The sequence below is a fragment of the Myotis lucifugus genome, unplaced genomic scaffold (genome assembly GCF_000147115.1).
Source record: "Myotis lucifugus unplaced genomic scaffold, Myoluc2.0 scaffold_90, whole genome shotgun sequence".
NCBI lineage: Eukaryota > Metazoa > Chordata > Mammalia > Chiroptera > Vespertilionidae > Myotis > Myotis lucifugus.
Window position 1 is genome coordinate 3,805,222 of NW_005871138.1, and position 17,559 is coordinate 3,822,780.

At 37.4% G+C, this 17,559-nt stretch overlaps 1 protein-coding gene across 4 annotated transcripts in view; it reads right to left on the minus strand.

The window, feature by feature from the left end:
• STK4 (serine/threonine kinase 4) overlaps window positions 1-17,559 on the minus strand; it is an 86,433-nt gene that overhangs the window by 46,874 nt on the left and 22,000 nt on the right. For all 4 annotated transcript variants that reach the window (XM_006091410.3, XM_023756229.1, XM_023756228.1 and 1 more), the window contains exons 7-9: window positions 16,568-16,705; window positions 13,783-13,911; window positions 12,993-13,179 (exon numbers count right to left, since the gene is read on the minus strand). In XM_006091410.3, coding sequence (XP_006091472.1) covers window positions 12,993-13,179; window positions 13,783-13,911; window positions 16,568-16,705 — 454 coding nt within the window. The remainder of the gene's footprint in view (window positions 1-12,992; window positions 13,180-13,782; window positions 13,912-16,567; window positions 16,706-17,559) is intronic.

Genomic DNA, 17,559 nt, shown 5'->3' on the forward strand with positions numbered 1-17,559 from the left:
AATCAACTGTTGAATGAATAAATAAAATGCGGTATATCCACACAATGGAATATTATTCAGCAATAAAATGAAATGAAATACTGATACATGATACAACATGGATGAACCTCAAAAACATTATGTTAAAATGTTCAGAAAGAAGCCAGTCACAAAAGACCACATATTCTATAATTCTATTTTTTGTGAAATGTTCAGAATAAGCAAATCAGAGAGGAAGGGAGCGAGATAGAGAGTTAGAAACATCGATGAGAGAGAAACATCGATCAGCTGCCTCCTGCACATTATTCAGCAATAAAATGAAATGAAATACTGATACATGATACAACATGGATGGACCTCAAAAACATTATGCTAAAATGTTCGCTCTATCCACTGAGCCAAACCGGTTTCAGCTAATTCTATTTTTTGTGAAATGTTCAGAATAAGCAAATCTGTAGAGACAGATAGAAGGTTAGTGGTTACCTATGGCTATGAGGTTGGGGTGAGTAGGTGGGATATGAAGTTCCTTTTTGGAGTGATCAAAATGTTCTAAAATTAGATTGTAAACAAAATAGAGTATCTAGACATACAATGGAATATTATTCAGTCATAAAAAGGAATGATGTACCTTGAAAACATTAAACTTAGTGAAAGAAGCCAGACACAAAGGCCATATTTTGTGTGATTTCATTGATATAAAATGCCCAGAACAGGCAAAGCCATAGACACAGAAAGCAAATTAATGGTTGCTTGAGGATAGAGGAGGGGGTAGGGGGTGACTGCTAACAGGATTGTGGTTTCTTTTGGGGGTGATGAAAATGTCTGGAATTCAACAGTGGTTATGGTTGCACAACCTTGTTAATACACTAAAATCCACAGAATTGTAACTTTAAAATGGTGAATTCTATGATATGTGAATTATGTCTCAATTTGAAAATAATAAAAATTTTAAAACTAGATTATGGTATTGGTTGCACAACGCTTTAAATACACTGAAAACTACTGAGTTGCATGTTTTATTTTATTTCATTTTTGCATTTCAATAACTTTACTGTAATGTATATCCCCTAATACCAAAACATAATGGTAGTTGGTTAGGTTACCTCTGCCAACTCAAAAATAACATGGATGTAATCAAAATATTGAAATGTATCAGCCTTTTGGGAAAAACTGAAAAGTTATCTACAAAATATTGTTTACAAAAGTATAAGATACACTGTGGTTCTTTAGTTTATTTTCCAGTGTATATTTATCCATAGCATGATGTCAAAATTGGGTACAGTCACCCTGGATGGACTCAGGCTACACACTGTACTGAGTAACCATTTATAACACTTTTAATATTGCAGATCCCCTTATACTCACTGACTTAATAGAAAGTCCTGAATGCTACATCAGCAACCTCATGATTGTGAAGATGTGTATTTATTTAAAACCTTCTGTTGGCACAGTAGGAGAAATTAGTGAAAGTATATTATCTTCATTTTAAACAAAATTCTAAATTAAAAGCAATGGCATAAACAGTCCCTGAATTGCACACTTTAAATGAGTAAAATATATAGTATGCAAATTATATATCAACTAGAGGCCCGGCACATGAAACTGGTGCACTCTGGCGGGGGGGGGGGGGGGGGTGTCCCTTAGCCTGGATTGCAAGAGGGCGTAGGCCAGGCCAAGGGACCCCACTGGTGCACGATCGGGGCCAGGCGGTTGGCCAGCTGGGGAGGGACTGCGGGAGGGTTCCAGGGCATATCTGGCCCGTCTCGCTCAGTCCCGATCGGCCGGACCCCAGCAGCAAGCTAACCTACCGGTCGGAGCATCTGCCCCCTGGTGGTCAATGCACATCATAGCGAGCAGTTGAGTGGCCTTAGCATTCATTAGCATATTACACTTTGATTGGTTGACTGGCCGACCAGACACTTAGCATATTAGGCTTTTATTATATAGGATAGGATGACTCAATTGATATATAGTAGAAGACCTCTTTCCTCTACTACCACTTTTATTTCTGGATTCATCTTAACTATAACACAATGCCAAGGTCATCATAACTGGGAGGGAGCTTGGCCAAAGTCTGAAGCCCATCTTTTCCTTTGGAACAACCATCTACTAGACATTAAACTTTATGCCCTTCCATTTTGAACATTCATTTTTAAGACTGTCACTAAGTAAACCACAATGGTCAACCTACTCTCTCCTTAATTTCTACAGTAATAACTCTTTTTCTATCTTAATAGTAATTAAATCTGTTTTAAACTAGAAAACTGGACAGAGCCCACATTTTCTCCTCAGTTTCACACATGAATATTTGCAAGAAAAAAAAACTTGAGTAATCCCTCAAAACTTTTTTTCTTTCTTGGAATAATATGCCTTATCATAAGGTGACTTGTTTTGTTTTTCATCTAACATTTATTATATGTGTGTGGTTTTTGGTTTTGGTTTTGTTACTGGGAACCTACATGTATTAACTCATTTAATTATACAAGTTATTCTTCAAGTTTCTGTGTGTGGCCATAAATGTTCCTTTGAATGTTCTTTGAAACCACGAAGAATTACTGGAATCACAAGTTATAAAACTACCTGGAGCCCAACAGAAATAACTCTTCCAGTTAACCAGCTTTGGGATGTGCCCTTCTGTAATCTGACTTGACTTCTGGATAATGGTGCTATAGTTCTTTAAGTCTGATAAGCTGTCATATATGTATTTAGAGATCTAAATCCAAATTTCAAATGGTCACTAACTAAAGGGATAGAGGCAGCACATCTGAAAACATACAAAAGGCTTACAGGTGAGAATAATCCATATCATTGTTATTTTAACAATTTCCTAGTTGGTCTTGCCTTTTCTGGTCTTTTCAAGTTCCAAATCATCCAACTCTTCTAAAAAAACAACAACGACTTTGTTATATCTCTTCTCTTTTTCTTTTTTTAATATCACTTTTCTAATCAAAATGTCCTTATACTACACTATTACTAACAGAATCAAGTTTGAACTCCTTACCGTGGCATTCAATATTCTCCAATATCCAGCCAACATCCACTTCAGCCCCACAAACTATTCAATATTTTTTCTACCTTTCTGATATTGCGCCTGCCTGGAATATCCTCCCTTAACCTTTCTGTATATCCAAGTCTTTACTTTCCTTCTTACAACTCCTTTAACACTTTGCTATTCTACTTACCCAGCATTTGGCCCAAGATTATATTACCTTCATATGTAGGGTCCTCCAGCCTTAACTAAGATGTATCATCATCAAAGAGCACTATTTGAAACATCTAGATCAGTGGTTCTCAACCTGTGGGTCGCGACCCCTTTGGGGGTCAAACAACCCTTTCACAGGGGTCACCTAAGACCATCGGAAAACACATATATAATTACGTATTGTTTTTGTGATTAATCACTCTGCTTTAATTATGTTCAATTTGTAACAATGAAAATACATCCTGCATATCAGATATTTACATTACGATTCATAACAGTAGCAAAATTACAGTTATGAAGTAGCAACGAAAATAATTTTATGGTTGGGGGTCACCACAACATGAGGAACTGTATTACAGGGTCGCGGCATTAGGAAGGTTGAGAACCACTGATCTAGATGGTACTTCATCCACACAAGGAATTAGAACAGGTATAGTACAGTAGGCTCTCCATAAATATTAGATAATGGTTATAACAACTGCCATCTTCCCCTTGTACCTATAAATTCCTCATCAGCAGTAAATGTCTCATTTGGTATTTGTACAGTATACAGTAATGACACACAGTGACTACCTAATAAATACTTCTTGCTTGGTATTAAGTAATTATTTTTAACAAATACTGATTTCAAGTGATATTTTTTAGAACATAAACACTTAAGAGAATCATCTACTTTCTGTTTATAAATTAATTTAAATTTATCAAAATGCATCTCCATTTTCCAGCTGAATAAGGAGTAAGCAGGTCAAAAGAGCTTAGAGCAACAAAGAAATATATTCCCCTAACTCAGTGGTCGGCAAACTGCGGCTCGCAAGCCACATGCGGCTCTTTGGCCCCTTGAGTGTGGCCATGAAGTTTCAATCGCACTGTGCGTGCACGCCTGCACGTGGTATTTTGTGGAAGAGCCACACTCAAGGGGCCGCAGTTTGCCGACCACTGCCCTAACCGAATGAAATTGATTTATCTGCCTCTTAGGCATAAGAGTCAAAGTATATTTTTTGGCACTCATTTTCCTTTGCTCTTCATTACTATCACACTACTGCCCTCTCTTGGTTCGCCTTTCACCAACTGAACTACTATGATGGAACACATTATCGTCCCCCAAATATAGGTCTTGAGCTTTTCGCCCATGTTACCCTGAAATCTGGTACTTTCATATCCTAACATGTGGTCTGGCAGGGTGTTTTGAATGAATTTTCAGGCACCAAGAGTCTGTGCTTTTTGGCTCATTCCAAAAGAATCAAGAATGTGAATGGTTTCCAAAGATAAAAAGTGGGCCCAACATCTGGACACAATTAGAAAAACTGCACAAACAATTAGGATCTAGTCACTCTGGCACAATGACCCTGAATTATTTGTGCAACTGTGAGAAAAGTCTAAGGACCAAGATGTCTGCTCTTCTATTGTAACTCTCACCCAGGAGGGAGCTTTTGGTAAATGTCCAGTGAACCACAGTGACTATCTTTCAGGAATGGAAAAAATTCCAGTCAGTAATACATTCCACAGTATTAAGATAAGAGTTTGAAACTCTACAAAGGAAGGTTCTTGTGGATCCAAAGTCTAGCCTTCTTTAAAATCTACCATCTTGTATTTTGAGCAATTTAACAGATCCTCAGAACACCTATCATCTTATTTACAAGAAATTACACACACACACACACACACACACACACACACACACACACACACGCAATCTCTTTCCCTCTCCCTTCTCAGCACATTTTTAAAAACATTACTGAAACTGACAAGTGACCTTCCTTTAGATCAAACATTTTCATGCCAGAGTTCAGACACAGAGGTAGCATTTACAAAACATCAATAATACCAAGAGTGAAAACTAAAAGCCTAACTAGCAAGAAGAAAGGAATCAGGATGCTGAAAAGTAGCACTGGTTCAAGGAAAATCTGGGTCCAATAAAAACACCATTGTCAAACACTAAAAGACTCATATAATTAATAAAGTACCAACCATTTTTAAGCATTTACATGCTAAATATGTTACATATATTATCTTGTATCATCTTCACAACCCTACAAAGTAGGAACTCTTATGCCCCACTTTTTCAGACTAGGAAACTGAGGCTCAAGAAAGGGAAATAACTGGCCCAAGCTGACCTAGCCCATAAGGCTCTGGGCCAAGCTTCAAACTAAATTACTAATTCCACAAATTACTGTCCTTTCCACTGCTCCTTTGTCTTTCTCTTGCTCTTACTCAGAGATATGATTCTAACAAAACTAAATGTTTTAAGTTAAGCTTTGGTAGTTACAACTACACTATTGCTATCTGAAACTCCCCAATGATGCTGACTGTGAGTGGCAAGGATACATGAACACTTAATATTCTGATGATAGTTTTAAACATCCTGGGGATCAGAAATTGGACAGTAAGCCTATTGTGGTAAAAGAAGTGTTAAAATACCTGTAGTCCTTTATGTTCTATTTTTCATCCTTGCAAAATGCTATCATCTGAGTCCGAGAGAAAGAGACAGATAACACACAAGGGAGGCAATGTTATAACAATCCCCTTCAAACAACTGCAGGTGGAAAGAAAATAGGCTGTGAGTCAAGAATTTCCATTTTATGCAGCTCCAAAATTAGTATCTGATGGATGGTGGTGAAATAAAATCACTTCAACAAGAGCCTGGACTTTGGTTTTAACATGAGGAAACTCAGAGCAACAATAGGAGTCTTCATGAGACTTAGGACTTTCTGCGGAATTATCAATATAGAATGTTTTTACCACATAATATCATCACAGTAACTTGCCTAAAACATGCTTCTGAGTTATCCTAACTTAATTATGCCACTATGCTTTAAAATTCTATTTCAAAGAGATTAATGTGGCAATTGCTCTAGAATAAGAAATTAATATCTAACATAAAGAACTATGGCAAATCAGTAAAAAAAAAAAAAAGGCTATTCTCAAAGAACTCATTAGATTCTTGTGTAGGCAACACAGAAGTAAATTAGATGAAAACCAAAGAGGCTAGGCAACAAAAGCTATAAGTTGTCATTATTAATATTTATTTTGAAACATATCAGTCAGTTCTGCACAAGAATTTGAAAGTTTATTTTTAAAATGTATTCAATTACTTGGTTAGGGTCGTTTTAGCTGATAATAGTTTCAAAACTATACGCATGGTAACATGATACATATAGAGGACATCAATTCTGGTTAAGAATTCTGAGAAATCTGGGAAGAGAGAAGAAAAGTTTAAACTATTTTGACAGATTTAGGCTGGTTTCAGTCTTATTTGAACTTTGCCATGTATGAGGGAGGTATCCAAACTCCTACCTAAATAAAAGACATTGCCCTAGCGTTGCTGTGGTTATTTAAAATAAATAATGGTGTTAATCTTGAAGAAAGCCTACCATAGAAAGGAGACGTGTGAACACAAATGGGAACACATTATAAACTCATAACTTATTACAGAGCTCCCTCTGATGGTCAAAGGAAGTACAAGAATCCCAACACTCACAGAACCTCTCATGTCACTTCAGGAATATGTCCCTCTGTTCTTAGGGACAAATTTCTTCTATAGCCCTTATGAAAAAGACCCAGTTACATAAACAAATAGCAGAAGCCTCCCAAAATCCCCAAACTGATATTTTATCCAGACATGTGTTTTCAAAGTAGTGTGGGCCATAGTTTACCAATATAGTTATTACAGGTGTTCTGGAGGTATCTTATAAAGCAATCAAATCTCACCTCACTCTAATTTCCTCCTTCCAACTGCATTCTGATTCTTTACTATAGACTCAGATCTCTACAACCAAATATACTCCCTCATGTAACAATATCATTAACCTATCAACAGAGGCAGACCCCCTTTGAAAATCATCCACCTTTTGCTTCTGGAAATCCTGGGGAAACATGTAGAGTAGCCTGTTATTCAAATACCCAGCAAGGAGAGGTGTATTCATGTAGGCGGAGGCTTCCCAACATAGGACCTATAACATGAGTCTTAGTCCTGCCCCTCAACAGCTTAAGGGGCTCTGCTGAGAAGCAGTATAATATAATGATTAAGAGTATGAATTTTGAAATCAAACACATCTGGCATCAAGTCTTGGCTCTTCTATTACTCACTATGTAATCATGAGCAAGTAACTTAACCACTCTGCAATTTAGTTTCTGTTACCACAAAATCAGGGGTGGTGATGGTGGGGATACTAGATGGCTATATTTACCACATAGCATGGTTGTAATGATTAAAATAAACGTGAAATGCTTATAAAGAATTAAGCACAGAGCCTGGTATATATCACATGCCAAGGTATTACAGATTATTATTGTTATAATGTCTATCCTCCTGAGTATAATAAGTAATTTATGTATAATAATTCTTTCTAAAAATAAATATTTCTGGAATCCAGAAGCCAGCAACAGTCTGACCATGAATTTTGGTGAGTTGTATATTACGGGTCTAATGCCCATTAATGTTAGAGTAGGCTTCCAAAACAAATCAGGAGTTTAGCAGAAAGAAGCATACACACTGGAGTTCTTTCAGTTCCCAGCTCTACCACTTCCTGCCATGTGACCATGAGCAAATAACCTCTCTGAACCTGTTCCCTTATGGAGAAACTATAGAAATATTGCTGTAGACAGGTCAAGATGACTGAAAGAGCTGAAGCGTGAGAGGCCTACCCTACTGCTCCAAACACATAGAAATTCAAGATTTAAAAACAACAACAACAAAAAAACACACAGTAATGTTTAAACCCAAGACAGGAAAGTCTGCAGATGGCACAAGCAAGGTGGCCCATTGGTAAAGCCAAACCAACTAGTTTGAATACTGATGTGAGAATAAGAATTGGGATAAAGACAGGAGCCAAAACACATCGAGGTTGAACTCAATTCCCAGCATAAAAGTAGGAGCCAAGACTCAAGGACATGGCTTAGGAATGGCAAGAGTCAACTTCTAGAAATATAATTCGGGCTGTACCACAAGCATACTGCAGAAATGAGAAATAATCTAAAGACTGCTCTGGAGAGAACTACCCCTAAGGGCCCCAACAAGGATGCCTACCTATTAGCCATGAGTGATATGATTTTTATAAACATGTGGACTATTAGAGCTATAAAAGACAAGGAAAGCCCTGACTGGTTTGGCTCAGTGGATAGAGTGTCAGCCTGCGGACTGAAGGGTCCAGGTTCGGTTCTGGTCAAGGGCATGTACCTTGGTTGTGGGCACATCCCCAATGGGGGGTGTGCAGCAGGCAGCTGATCAATGTTTCTCTCTCATCGATGTTTCTAACTCTCTGTCCCTCTCCCTTCCTCTCTGTAAAAAATCAATAATATATTTTTTTTAAAAAGACAGGAAAATATGTAAGTTTAAAAATTCTTTAGCCTTTTGACCCAGCGATTCCACTTCTAGGAATAGATATTAAAAAAAAGACCACAAACACTAATTCAAAAGAATGTATATACCCCAATGCTCACTGCAGTGTAATTACAATAGCCAAGATGAGTGGATAAAAAAGTTGCGGTACATTTACACAACAGACTACTACTCCATTGTAAGGTAAGAAAGGAAATCTTACCTTTTGTGACAGCATGGATGGACCTGGAGAGCATTATGCTAAGTGAAATAAGTCACCCAGAGAAAGACAAATACCATATAATTTCACTTATATGTGAAATCTAATGAACAAAATAACCAAACAAAATAGAAACAGACTCATAAATACAGAGAACTGACAGCTGTTAGAGGGGAAGAGTCCTGGGGGACTGGGTGAAAAAGATAAAGGGATTAAGCAAAAAAAAACCAAAAACACACAACCCCAAAACTCACAGACACAGACACAGTATGGTGAATACCAGAGGGAAAGGTGGGTGGGGGAGGTAGAAGAGGTCAAAGGGGGGATAAATGGTGATGGAAGGAGACTTGACTTTGGGTGGTGAACACACAATACAATCTACAATCTACAATAGGTATTATAGAAGTGTACACCTAAAACCTATGTAATTTTATTACCAATGTCACCCCAATAAGTTCAATAAAAATTTTAAAATGAATAAAATAATAATAATAAAATTAAAATTTTACTGATTAGGGCACTGAAGTTCATACAAGGAAAGTGAATTATCCAACATAACACAGATAGTATCTGGGTCAGGCTTAGTCAAAAAGACTCATTTAAATGTTTAAAAATCAGTTCTGAAGGAATGATATGATGCTTGAGATTTGCTTTAAGTTAATTCAGCTTGTTATTTTCCTTGGGAGAGGGAGCCTAAAATATGATGGACAATGAGTTAATCATTTTTGAAACAGGGCAATAGGTCCATTGGAGTCATGATATTATTGTGCAATTGTGCATGTTTTTTAATTTTCCATAATGAAAGTTTAAATAACTCCTAAAATAGTAAGAGGCAAAGATCTCAAAATAAGTGGTAAATCTGTCAAACTTGTGACTCAAAAACTGTATTATAAGACCTGCAGCAGATTGTTTGTGAACTAAGTATATTTAATATCACTCAGCTGTGACTGTTGAGGTTTTAATGTTTTTTTCATCATGACTATAATAAAAGATGCATTTTCTCATTAGGCATGCTAAAACTATCCAAGCTCAGAAACTGCACAACAACCCATTGAATTAATTAGCACTTGAAATATGAAAATTACATTTGGAACAAAATTAATTCTTTACATTAAAAAAGGCAGATTTTCCATAACCCGTGCATGCACAACACATGTTAATGGGTCAGCCTAGATATATTACACAGTGATTATAATCATCTGCATAATTAAAGCCCTTCAAACAAGAAGAAGATATGGCACTCAGAGTCAAAGAAAAGAACTAGAGTGTCAGCAGCTTATTACTGCAAAACAAACCTTCCTAACAAGTCACATGGCTACTTAGAAAAAAGAAAAAACTAAATTTAGTTCATAGCATTCATTTGACAATTTATGTAACGCCACGCACAATATATCTAGAGTGCTTCAACCTTGAGTTTAGGGGATAAAACATTCCCTAAAACACAATAAGAACTTAAAGAGACTAGCAGGGAGTGACAAATGTCACTTTGTAAATATTCATTTTAAGGCCATAAAAAGCAGTGAGAGGAGGAAGAAGGGAGGAGAAAGGATTCTTAAGGCAATCATAGTTCAAAGTCCTAATTTACAGGACACACCATGATATCAGAAGTATTTTTGATGGTTTTTTATTTTTCTGATAAATGCTAGAAAAAATTTTGGAAGAAAAATTTAAAGACCTATAATCCTATTACCAATAATAGCTACTTTAAAAATATATATGTTTTTATTGATTTCAGAGAGAGGAAGGGAAAGGGAGAGACAGATAGGAACATCAATTATGAGAGAGAATCGATTGGCTGCCTCCTACACACTCCCTACTGGGGATCAAACACTGAGCAACAGTACTTTTAATATTTGGTTTATTTCTCTCCAGCTTTTTTATTCAGTCAGGTTTTTTTTTCAGTCATTTTTCTATGCACATATTAACATGTTAATTTATTTTTTTTTACTCTGGTAAAACTGGGTCATGCTATAATTTTGTTTCCTTCTTTTTCCTTTTTTAATTTAATATATTTTTATTCAATGATGAGAGAGAATCATTGATCAGCTGCCTCCAGCATGCCCCCTTACTGGGGAGTGAGCCTAAAACCTGGGCATGTGACCTGACAGGGAATTGAACCATGACCTCCTGGTTCATAGGTCAACACTCAACCACTGAGCCACACTGTCTGGGCGATTTCTTCTAAATATTTTCCCCAAAACAGGATTTTTAATATTTTTGTATGGTATAGTATTCCATCCTATGGTTGTATCATAGTTTATTTGACTAACCATTTTCTACTAAACATTTAAATTAATCCAGCCTTTTTTTTTTTTTTTAACAATTTTAAGTAACATATTTGAAAAAGTTCTTGAATATAATTTGCTTATATCTTCAATTATTTCCTTGGACCAGAGTCCTAGAAGTGAAATTTACTGAGTCAAAGGTTTGAACTTTTCAAATTCTTGATACATACTACATTCCAGAAAAGTTATATGAGTTACATATCCACTAATAGTATTACTACTCTTTCCTATCTGTGTGGTTCTGGTCAGAAGCCAAACACAGATGATGAGCAAGCCGTGGCCACAAAACAAAACAAAACAAAAAAACACACACAAAAAAACCTTTTCCTTTCAAAAACAAAGGGTTGCCCGGCCAGCATGGCTCAGTGGTTGAGCATCACCTGGAGGTCACGGTTCGATTCCCAGTCAGGGCACATGCCCAGTTGCAGACTTGATCCCCAGTGGGGGGCATGTAAGAGGCAGCCAATCAATGATTCTCTCTCATCATTTATGTTTCTATCTCTCTATCCCTCTCCCTTCCTCTCTGAAATAAAAAAAGAAAGAAAGAAAGAAAACCCCAAAGGGTTGGTTATAAATACAAATACCTGAAGGGTGAAACATAGAGAGAATCCCTAAGAACCAAGCCCTGCAACTGTCTCAGCCACAATAAACCAGCTGCAGTTCCCCTGAACTCACTAGCCTTTCTCTTGCCTCCTCGAATTTGTGAGCGTTGTTCCCTTTGCTGGACCACCTCCAACCCACACTACTCACTTGCCAACCAGCTTGCCTTTTTCCTCCAGGAATTCTTCAGTAATCCGCAGTCTAAACTAAATATTCTTCCACTCTGCTTCAACAACACCCTATATTACCTCTATTTTAGAACTCATTTCATGGACTGAAGTATAATTAACGGTCTGTCCCCCACACTAGACAATGAGTTCCTTCAGGGCAGGGTCTGTTTCTTCATTTCCTGTTGCATTTTTAGCATCTACAAAGTACCTGGGATACGATAGGCACTGGAGAAAAATTTATTAAATGAATTAATCAATCACAAACAGAAGGTCTAGGGGAGGGTTAGAGAACTTTTTCGGTCTGTAAAGAACCGGACAGCAAAAATTGCAGGATTTGGGAGCCCCGTGGTCTTAGTCACCAATACTCAACTCTGCTTCTATAGCACAAAAGCAGTCATAGACACTATGTAAGTGAATGGACATGGCTATGTTCCAATAAAACTTTATCAAAACCAGGTGGCATGCCACATTTTGGATGTGGACCATAGTTTGCTAATCCCTGATTTAGAGGAATAAAAAAAAAGATGATGAAGAAAAGATGAAGAGACTTACTGCTGTAAACCTATGCCAAGTTTAGGCTAAATCGTACTTATATAACTAAATTACTAGCATTTTATACTCTCAAATTCCTTTCTTCTGTGACTTGGTCTGTAATGCAGAGTAAGGAGTAAGGAAATAACTAAAGAAGGTAGGAGAGGATGGCATTCTGATGGGAGCTGAGCTCAGGTGTCAAGCCTCAGGCAAAAAAGGATCAGTGGGATTAGAGGTAGAGATGGGCTTAAACTCAAAGGGACTTGATAGGACTTTTAAGTGTGTACAGTCATTCTGAATAGATTGGCTGAGTATTGGTAAACCTGGGTTAGACACACAGAGTATTAGGAAAAAAAGGTAAGATATATACAGTCAACAGCTTAGAATTTCAATAGCTCAGAATTATGCATCAGATCAATGCATGTGCTTGCCTCCACAGATTCAGGAAAAGGAGGGAAATGACATCATTCAATGAGAGAACGGCCACTGATGCTTTCTTGCCTCTGACTCACATGCCAGCTTTCCCTTTCCCCAAACCCGTGCCCTCACCTCAACCCCCATGTTTCTACTCCTTTGGTTGCAGCAATATGAGGCCTCAAGACTGAGCGTGAGTGGACCACGTGAACCTGTCTTCTCTGGAATGTATAAGGTCTGCCTGAGAAGCTACTATATTTGATCAGAGCCTTACTTTTCATAGTTCCTTCCTCTTCCTCATCCTCTGCATTGATCACCATGGTGCCCAGCTGTGACAGCAATGTTCCGTCGTGCTCAATCATGGTATTGGCTCCATCACTCATGGTGCTGGCTACTCGGACAGTGCCCATCTCATCACCTGCTGCTCGAACCATGGTGCCAGAATCCAATTCATCCTCCTCCTGTAAAAGAACAGACTCTCAAATTGGAGCTAATTGGAGCAAAAGTGAGTTTTCTGAATTACTATTACTCATCTTGGTGCAAATATTTCTGGATTTGACACTTACTCAGATTCAAAACCCACTTTGTAGAACACTGGAACACTCTTATTTAACCAAAGATCATAAATTTACCCAAGTGAGAGTAGTGTATCTAAAGGACTCCCTTCTTCCCTTCTTAATAGAGTTTTGCAACATATATCTAAAGATCTATGCACACCCTTGGAATCTCAGGGTTGTGAGGGAGTCTATAAGTGTAAAATCTACACATTTAGTATGAATCCTAGGTTCCCCAAAAGGACACAGAAAAACCAAGCGTCAGACCTGAGCATTCTCTTTGCAGAATAAAAAGGTGCGTTGAATAACAGATAAAATGTGTAAGTGTCTTAGGAAGCACTATGAGAAGAGCACGCACAGATGAAGCAAGCCTTGGTCCAGGACAGGACAGAGTCCTATAAGAAGAGCCTCCAGCTCCAGGCTGATCCAACATCTAAGTCTTACCTGGCTTAGCAATCATGAAATAACGAGCATTAATGCCTGAGGCCCAAAGCCAGGCCTGCCACTCACCGAGTTTTCTTCATCCTCGTTTTCCACCTCCCGCTGCTGGGCTTCCTGGCGTTTCAGTTTCACATCCATGGCTTCATTAATTAAGTCCCGTAGTATCGACACTCCTTTGGCGCTCTTGACAAATGGGTGCTTAAGCAAGAAAGTGACAAACGCTGGGGACAGTTTATAAGCACCAGTGCCAAAACAGTGCCTGGCACACAGCAGGTACTTGATAGTATTTGTTGAATCAGTCACTGAATCTAATCTTTCTCTTTTTGCTTTGGACAACAGCTAACCCACACTCACTTTATAACCGAGCAGATGCATAGTCAGGCTTTGCCCACCCTTTTTGGCCTGGCTAAAACTGCGCCACCCTTTCTCTGTGTCAGATCTAGAGATTCTCAACCTCCTGGAGGAAATTTTGTAATGTTGGGAGCTTCTAGTTACAATGTCTGAAGAACACAAACAGCATGGGAGGACAGGGACACCACAATCCTGCAAAGTGGAACCTCTGGCACAACAACACACTGTAGCACATTCTGCACATCTTTCAATGTCTCCGAGTACATGTACACTCTGATAAATAATACTGAAAACTTTTTCCAGAGATAAGCAAAAGGTCTAGTAATTTGGGAGGTAAGTTTAGAGTAGGGGTTTAAATGGAATAAAGACATTGTTTAGAAATTACTGAATAATTTACTCATCCTGCTTATTCTTCCTATTCAGTGTACTACAGCATTTCCAACTATTTATTTAGGTAAAAACAAATTTAATGTAAAAGTGTAGTTACTGCAGAAATACTAAAATTAGTCACAAAGACACTTGAAACACAGGGATATTGCTGAATTCCATTTATAAAAATTAAGTTTTTTTAATATTAATACCAACAACCAAAATGTCCTTCGATAGAGGATTGGATAAAGAAGATGTAGTACATATCTACTATGGAAAACTCAGCCATAAGAAAAGACAAAATACTGCCACTTGCAACAACATGGACAAACCTTGAGAGTATTATTCTAAGTGAAATAAGTCAGTCAGAAAAAGCTAAAAACCATATGATTTCATTCATATGTAGGATATAAAACTGGAACTCATGGACACAGACAATAGTGTGATAGTTACCAGAGGGAAGAGAATAGAGAGTGGGTGAACGGGGTCTAATATATGGTGACAGAAGATGGTTTGACTTTGGGTAGTGGACACACAGTATACAGATCTTATATCATAGAAATGTACACTTGAAACCTATATGATCCTATTAATCAATGCCACCCAATGCATTTATTTTTTTAAAAATAAAACAAATAAATATTAATACCATCTTACATATTTGTTGTTTATAGCACAATTGTAAGAAATCTCTGTGAAAGGTGGGTGGGTGGGTGGGAAGAGATCAACCAAAGAACTTATATGCATATATGCATAACCCATGGACACAGACAATAGGGTGGTGAAGGTGGGGCGGGCTAGAAGGGGTCAATGGGGGACAAACGGGGACATGTAATACTTTCAATAATAAAGATTTTTTTTAAAAAGAAATCTATGTGAAATCTATCTTTCTACATGTGAAAGTTACATGTGGAAATTCTTTTTTTTGGGGGGGGGGTTGTCTGTTGTTTTTCCAAACTTATTCTGATATTGTCCCCAATGTTTCTCTTTTTAATCCCTTCTCTATTCCCCACCACCCATGAAAGGATATGGTCTCCAAGTACTCTATAGATTGAAAGTATGCCTTAACATGTGGTAGGCTCATAACACAGGAGATATCTTTTCCATAAAACGTTATCAGAATCCCAGCCAGGCAGGAGAAAAATTTGCCACTACACTTAGAGAAACAAGACCCAGCTCATTTGCAAGAATATCATATTTGCTGGTCTTTCCAATTGGAAAGCTTATAAGATAATTTCCCTCCTTGTATCATATACAAATAAGTCTGGCCTGCTATTACTTACCATTGTTTTATGCAAGTGCCCACCCATTCATATTCCTGTATATCGTGAATGGAATGGTTTCTGTTCTTATTACTGCTCTTACATCTAAATTCTTTCATGATGATAGGTACAGGTCTCTAACTATTTCATTATGCCTGTAAGCTGAGTAAGGCTGGAGCATTTCTATATTGATAACTATGTTATTTTATTATAAATTATTATCTTTATATGTCTCCATTATATCATAGACATTATACTGATTCTTTTAAAATTATGGGCATAAACAGGTTTATTATCTATGAGTTTCATTCCAGAAGAGTAATGAGTGTTAAAAAAGTATATATATATATATATATATATATATTGTCCCAAAAAATGTATACACTTTGAATAATTATAAAGGCAGTGTTTATTAAAAACCATTTCATTTTCAAAATTAAGCTATCAGCTGTTAAAGTGTGTATACATTTTTTGAATACCCTGTATATATGGGGACTGATATGGTTGAAAACTATTGGCCCAGCTAATAATAACAGCAAATATTTGTCAAATCCATATCATACTATCTGTAATATGTGTAAAGCATTGTTCAAAGTTATACATATTATATCACGTCATCTTCAGGTGCTCACTAAATGTCAATTCCCATTCTCTAATCCCATAGAGCCCTATATTTTCTTGCCATACTGTCTTGTTCAATGACTTAACATTCTTTTCTATGTCTTTTTGACTCAGTTAGGACCAAACCTCCTGAGAAGCAGGAAATGTCTTATATTTTGTTCCCCTCTCCACACAGGTGTAGGTGGGTTAAAAGCATCTTTTGGTTAGCATGTGAATGAAACACAGAGGGAGCACCTCAGGGTGATTCATACCTGTAGGAGTTGAGTGGCTGTGGCTCTATGCTCAGGGCTCTTTACAAGACACTGCTTCACAAAATCCATGAAGCTATCTGACCATAGTTCTGGCTTTCGGAATGTGGGAGGAGGGTTGGTAGGAATCATAAAGATTGCCTGGTTAAAAAAAAAAAAAGTAAAATAAAAGTGATGCTTCAATTAAAATGTAACTGGAAATACATTTGAAGTTTGATAAAATGATTTTTCTTTTATCCACTAAAGAGCCCACCCAAATTCCAACAAAAGTCTAAGTATTCAAAGTAAGAAGTCTGACAATTAAAGAACTTGATATAAATCACTCTCTCCTTCCCCCTTCCTGCCCTCACCTTCTCCCTCTTTCATATGTATCCTTGTCCCCCAAACCTCACAATATCCACCAAACTTTTTAAAAATACATTTTTAAAAAAATTGATTTTTAGAGAGAGAGCAAGGGAAAGGCAGAGAGAGAAACACTGATGTACTGGGGATCGAGCCTGCAACCCAGGCATGTGCCCTGACCAGAAAATGAACCAGCAACCTTCTGGTGCACGGGACGACTCCTAATCAACTGAGTTACACTGGCCAGTCCCCACCAAGCTTTTTAAAATTTTTGTTAACCACAGTACATTGCCTTTCAAAGTAAAAAGGCAAGACCTAAGAGCATCAATATCCTAAAGATAAAACCTCAGCTGCAGAGCTGTCAAATTTCCCTCCTTCCAAACATACCACCACCACTGGCTATAACTAGTTCCTGCAAGGAGACCATAAACTCAGAAGTCCCCAAAATCATAAGGGAGTCATTCCCTTTCAAACCAAACCAATTCAACATACTTAAAAAAAAAAAATTGGCCCACTACATTGCAGTTAATTGAGTTTCCACTAAAAGAGCCACAGTTTAAAAATAAAACCCACAAAAAACCCTCTGCAATAATCAGCTTAAATTATAGTCTTTAAATCTAAAAATATAACCAGTAAATAATCCTACCCTTCCC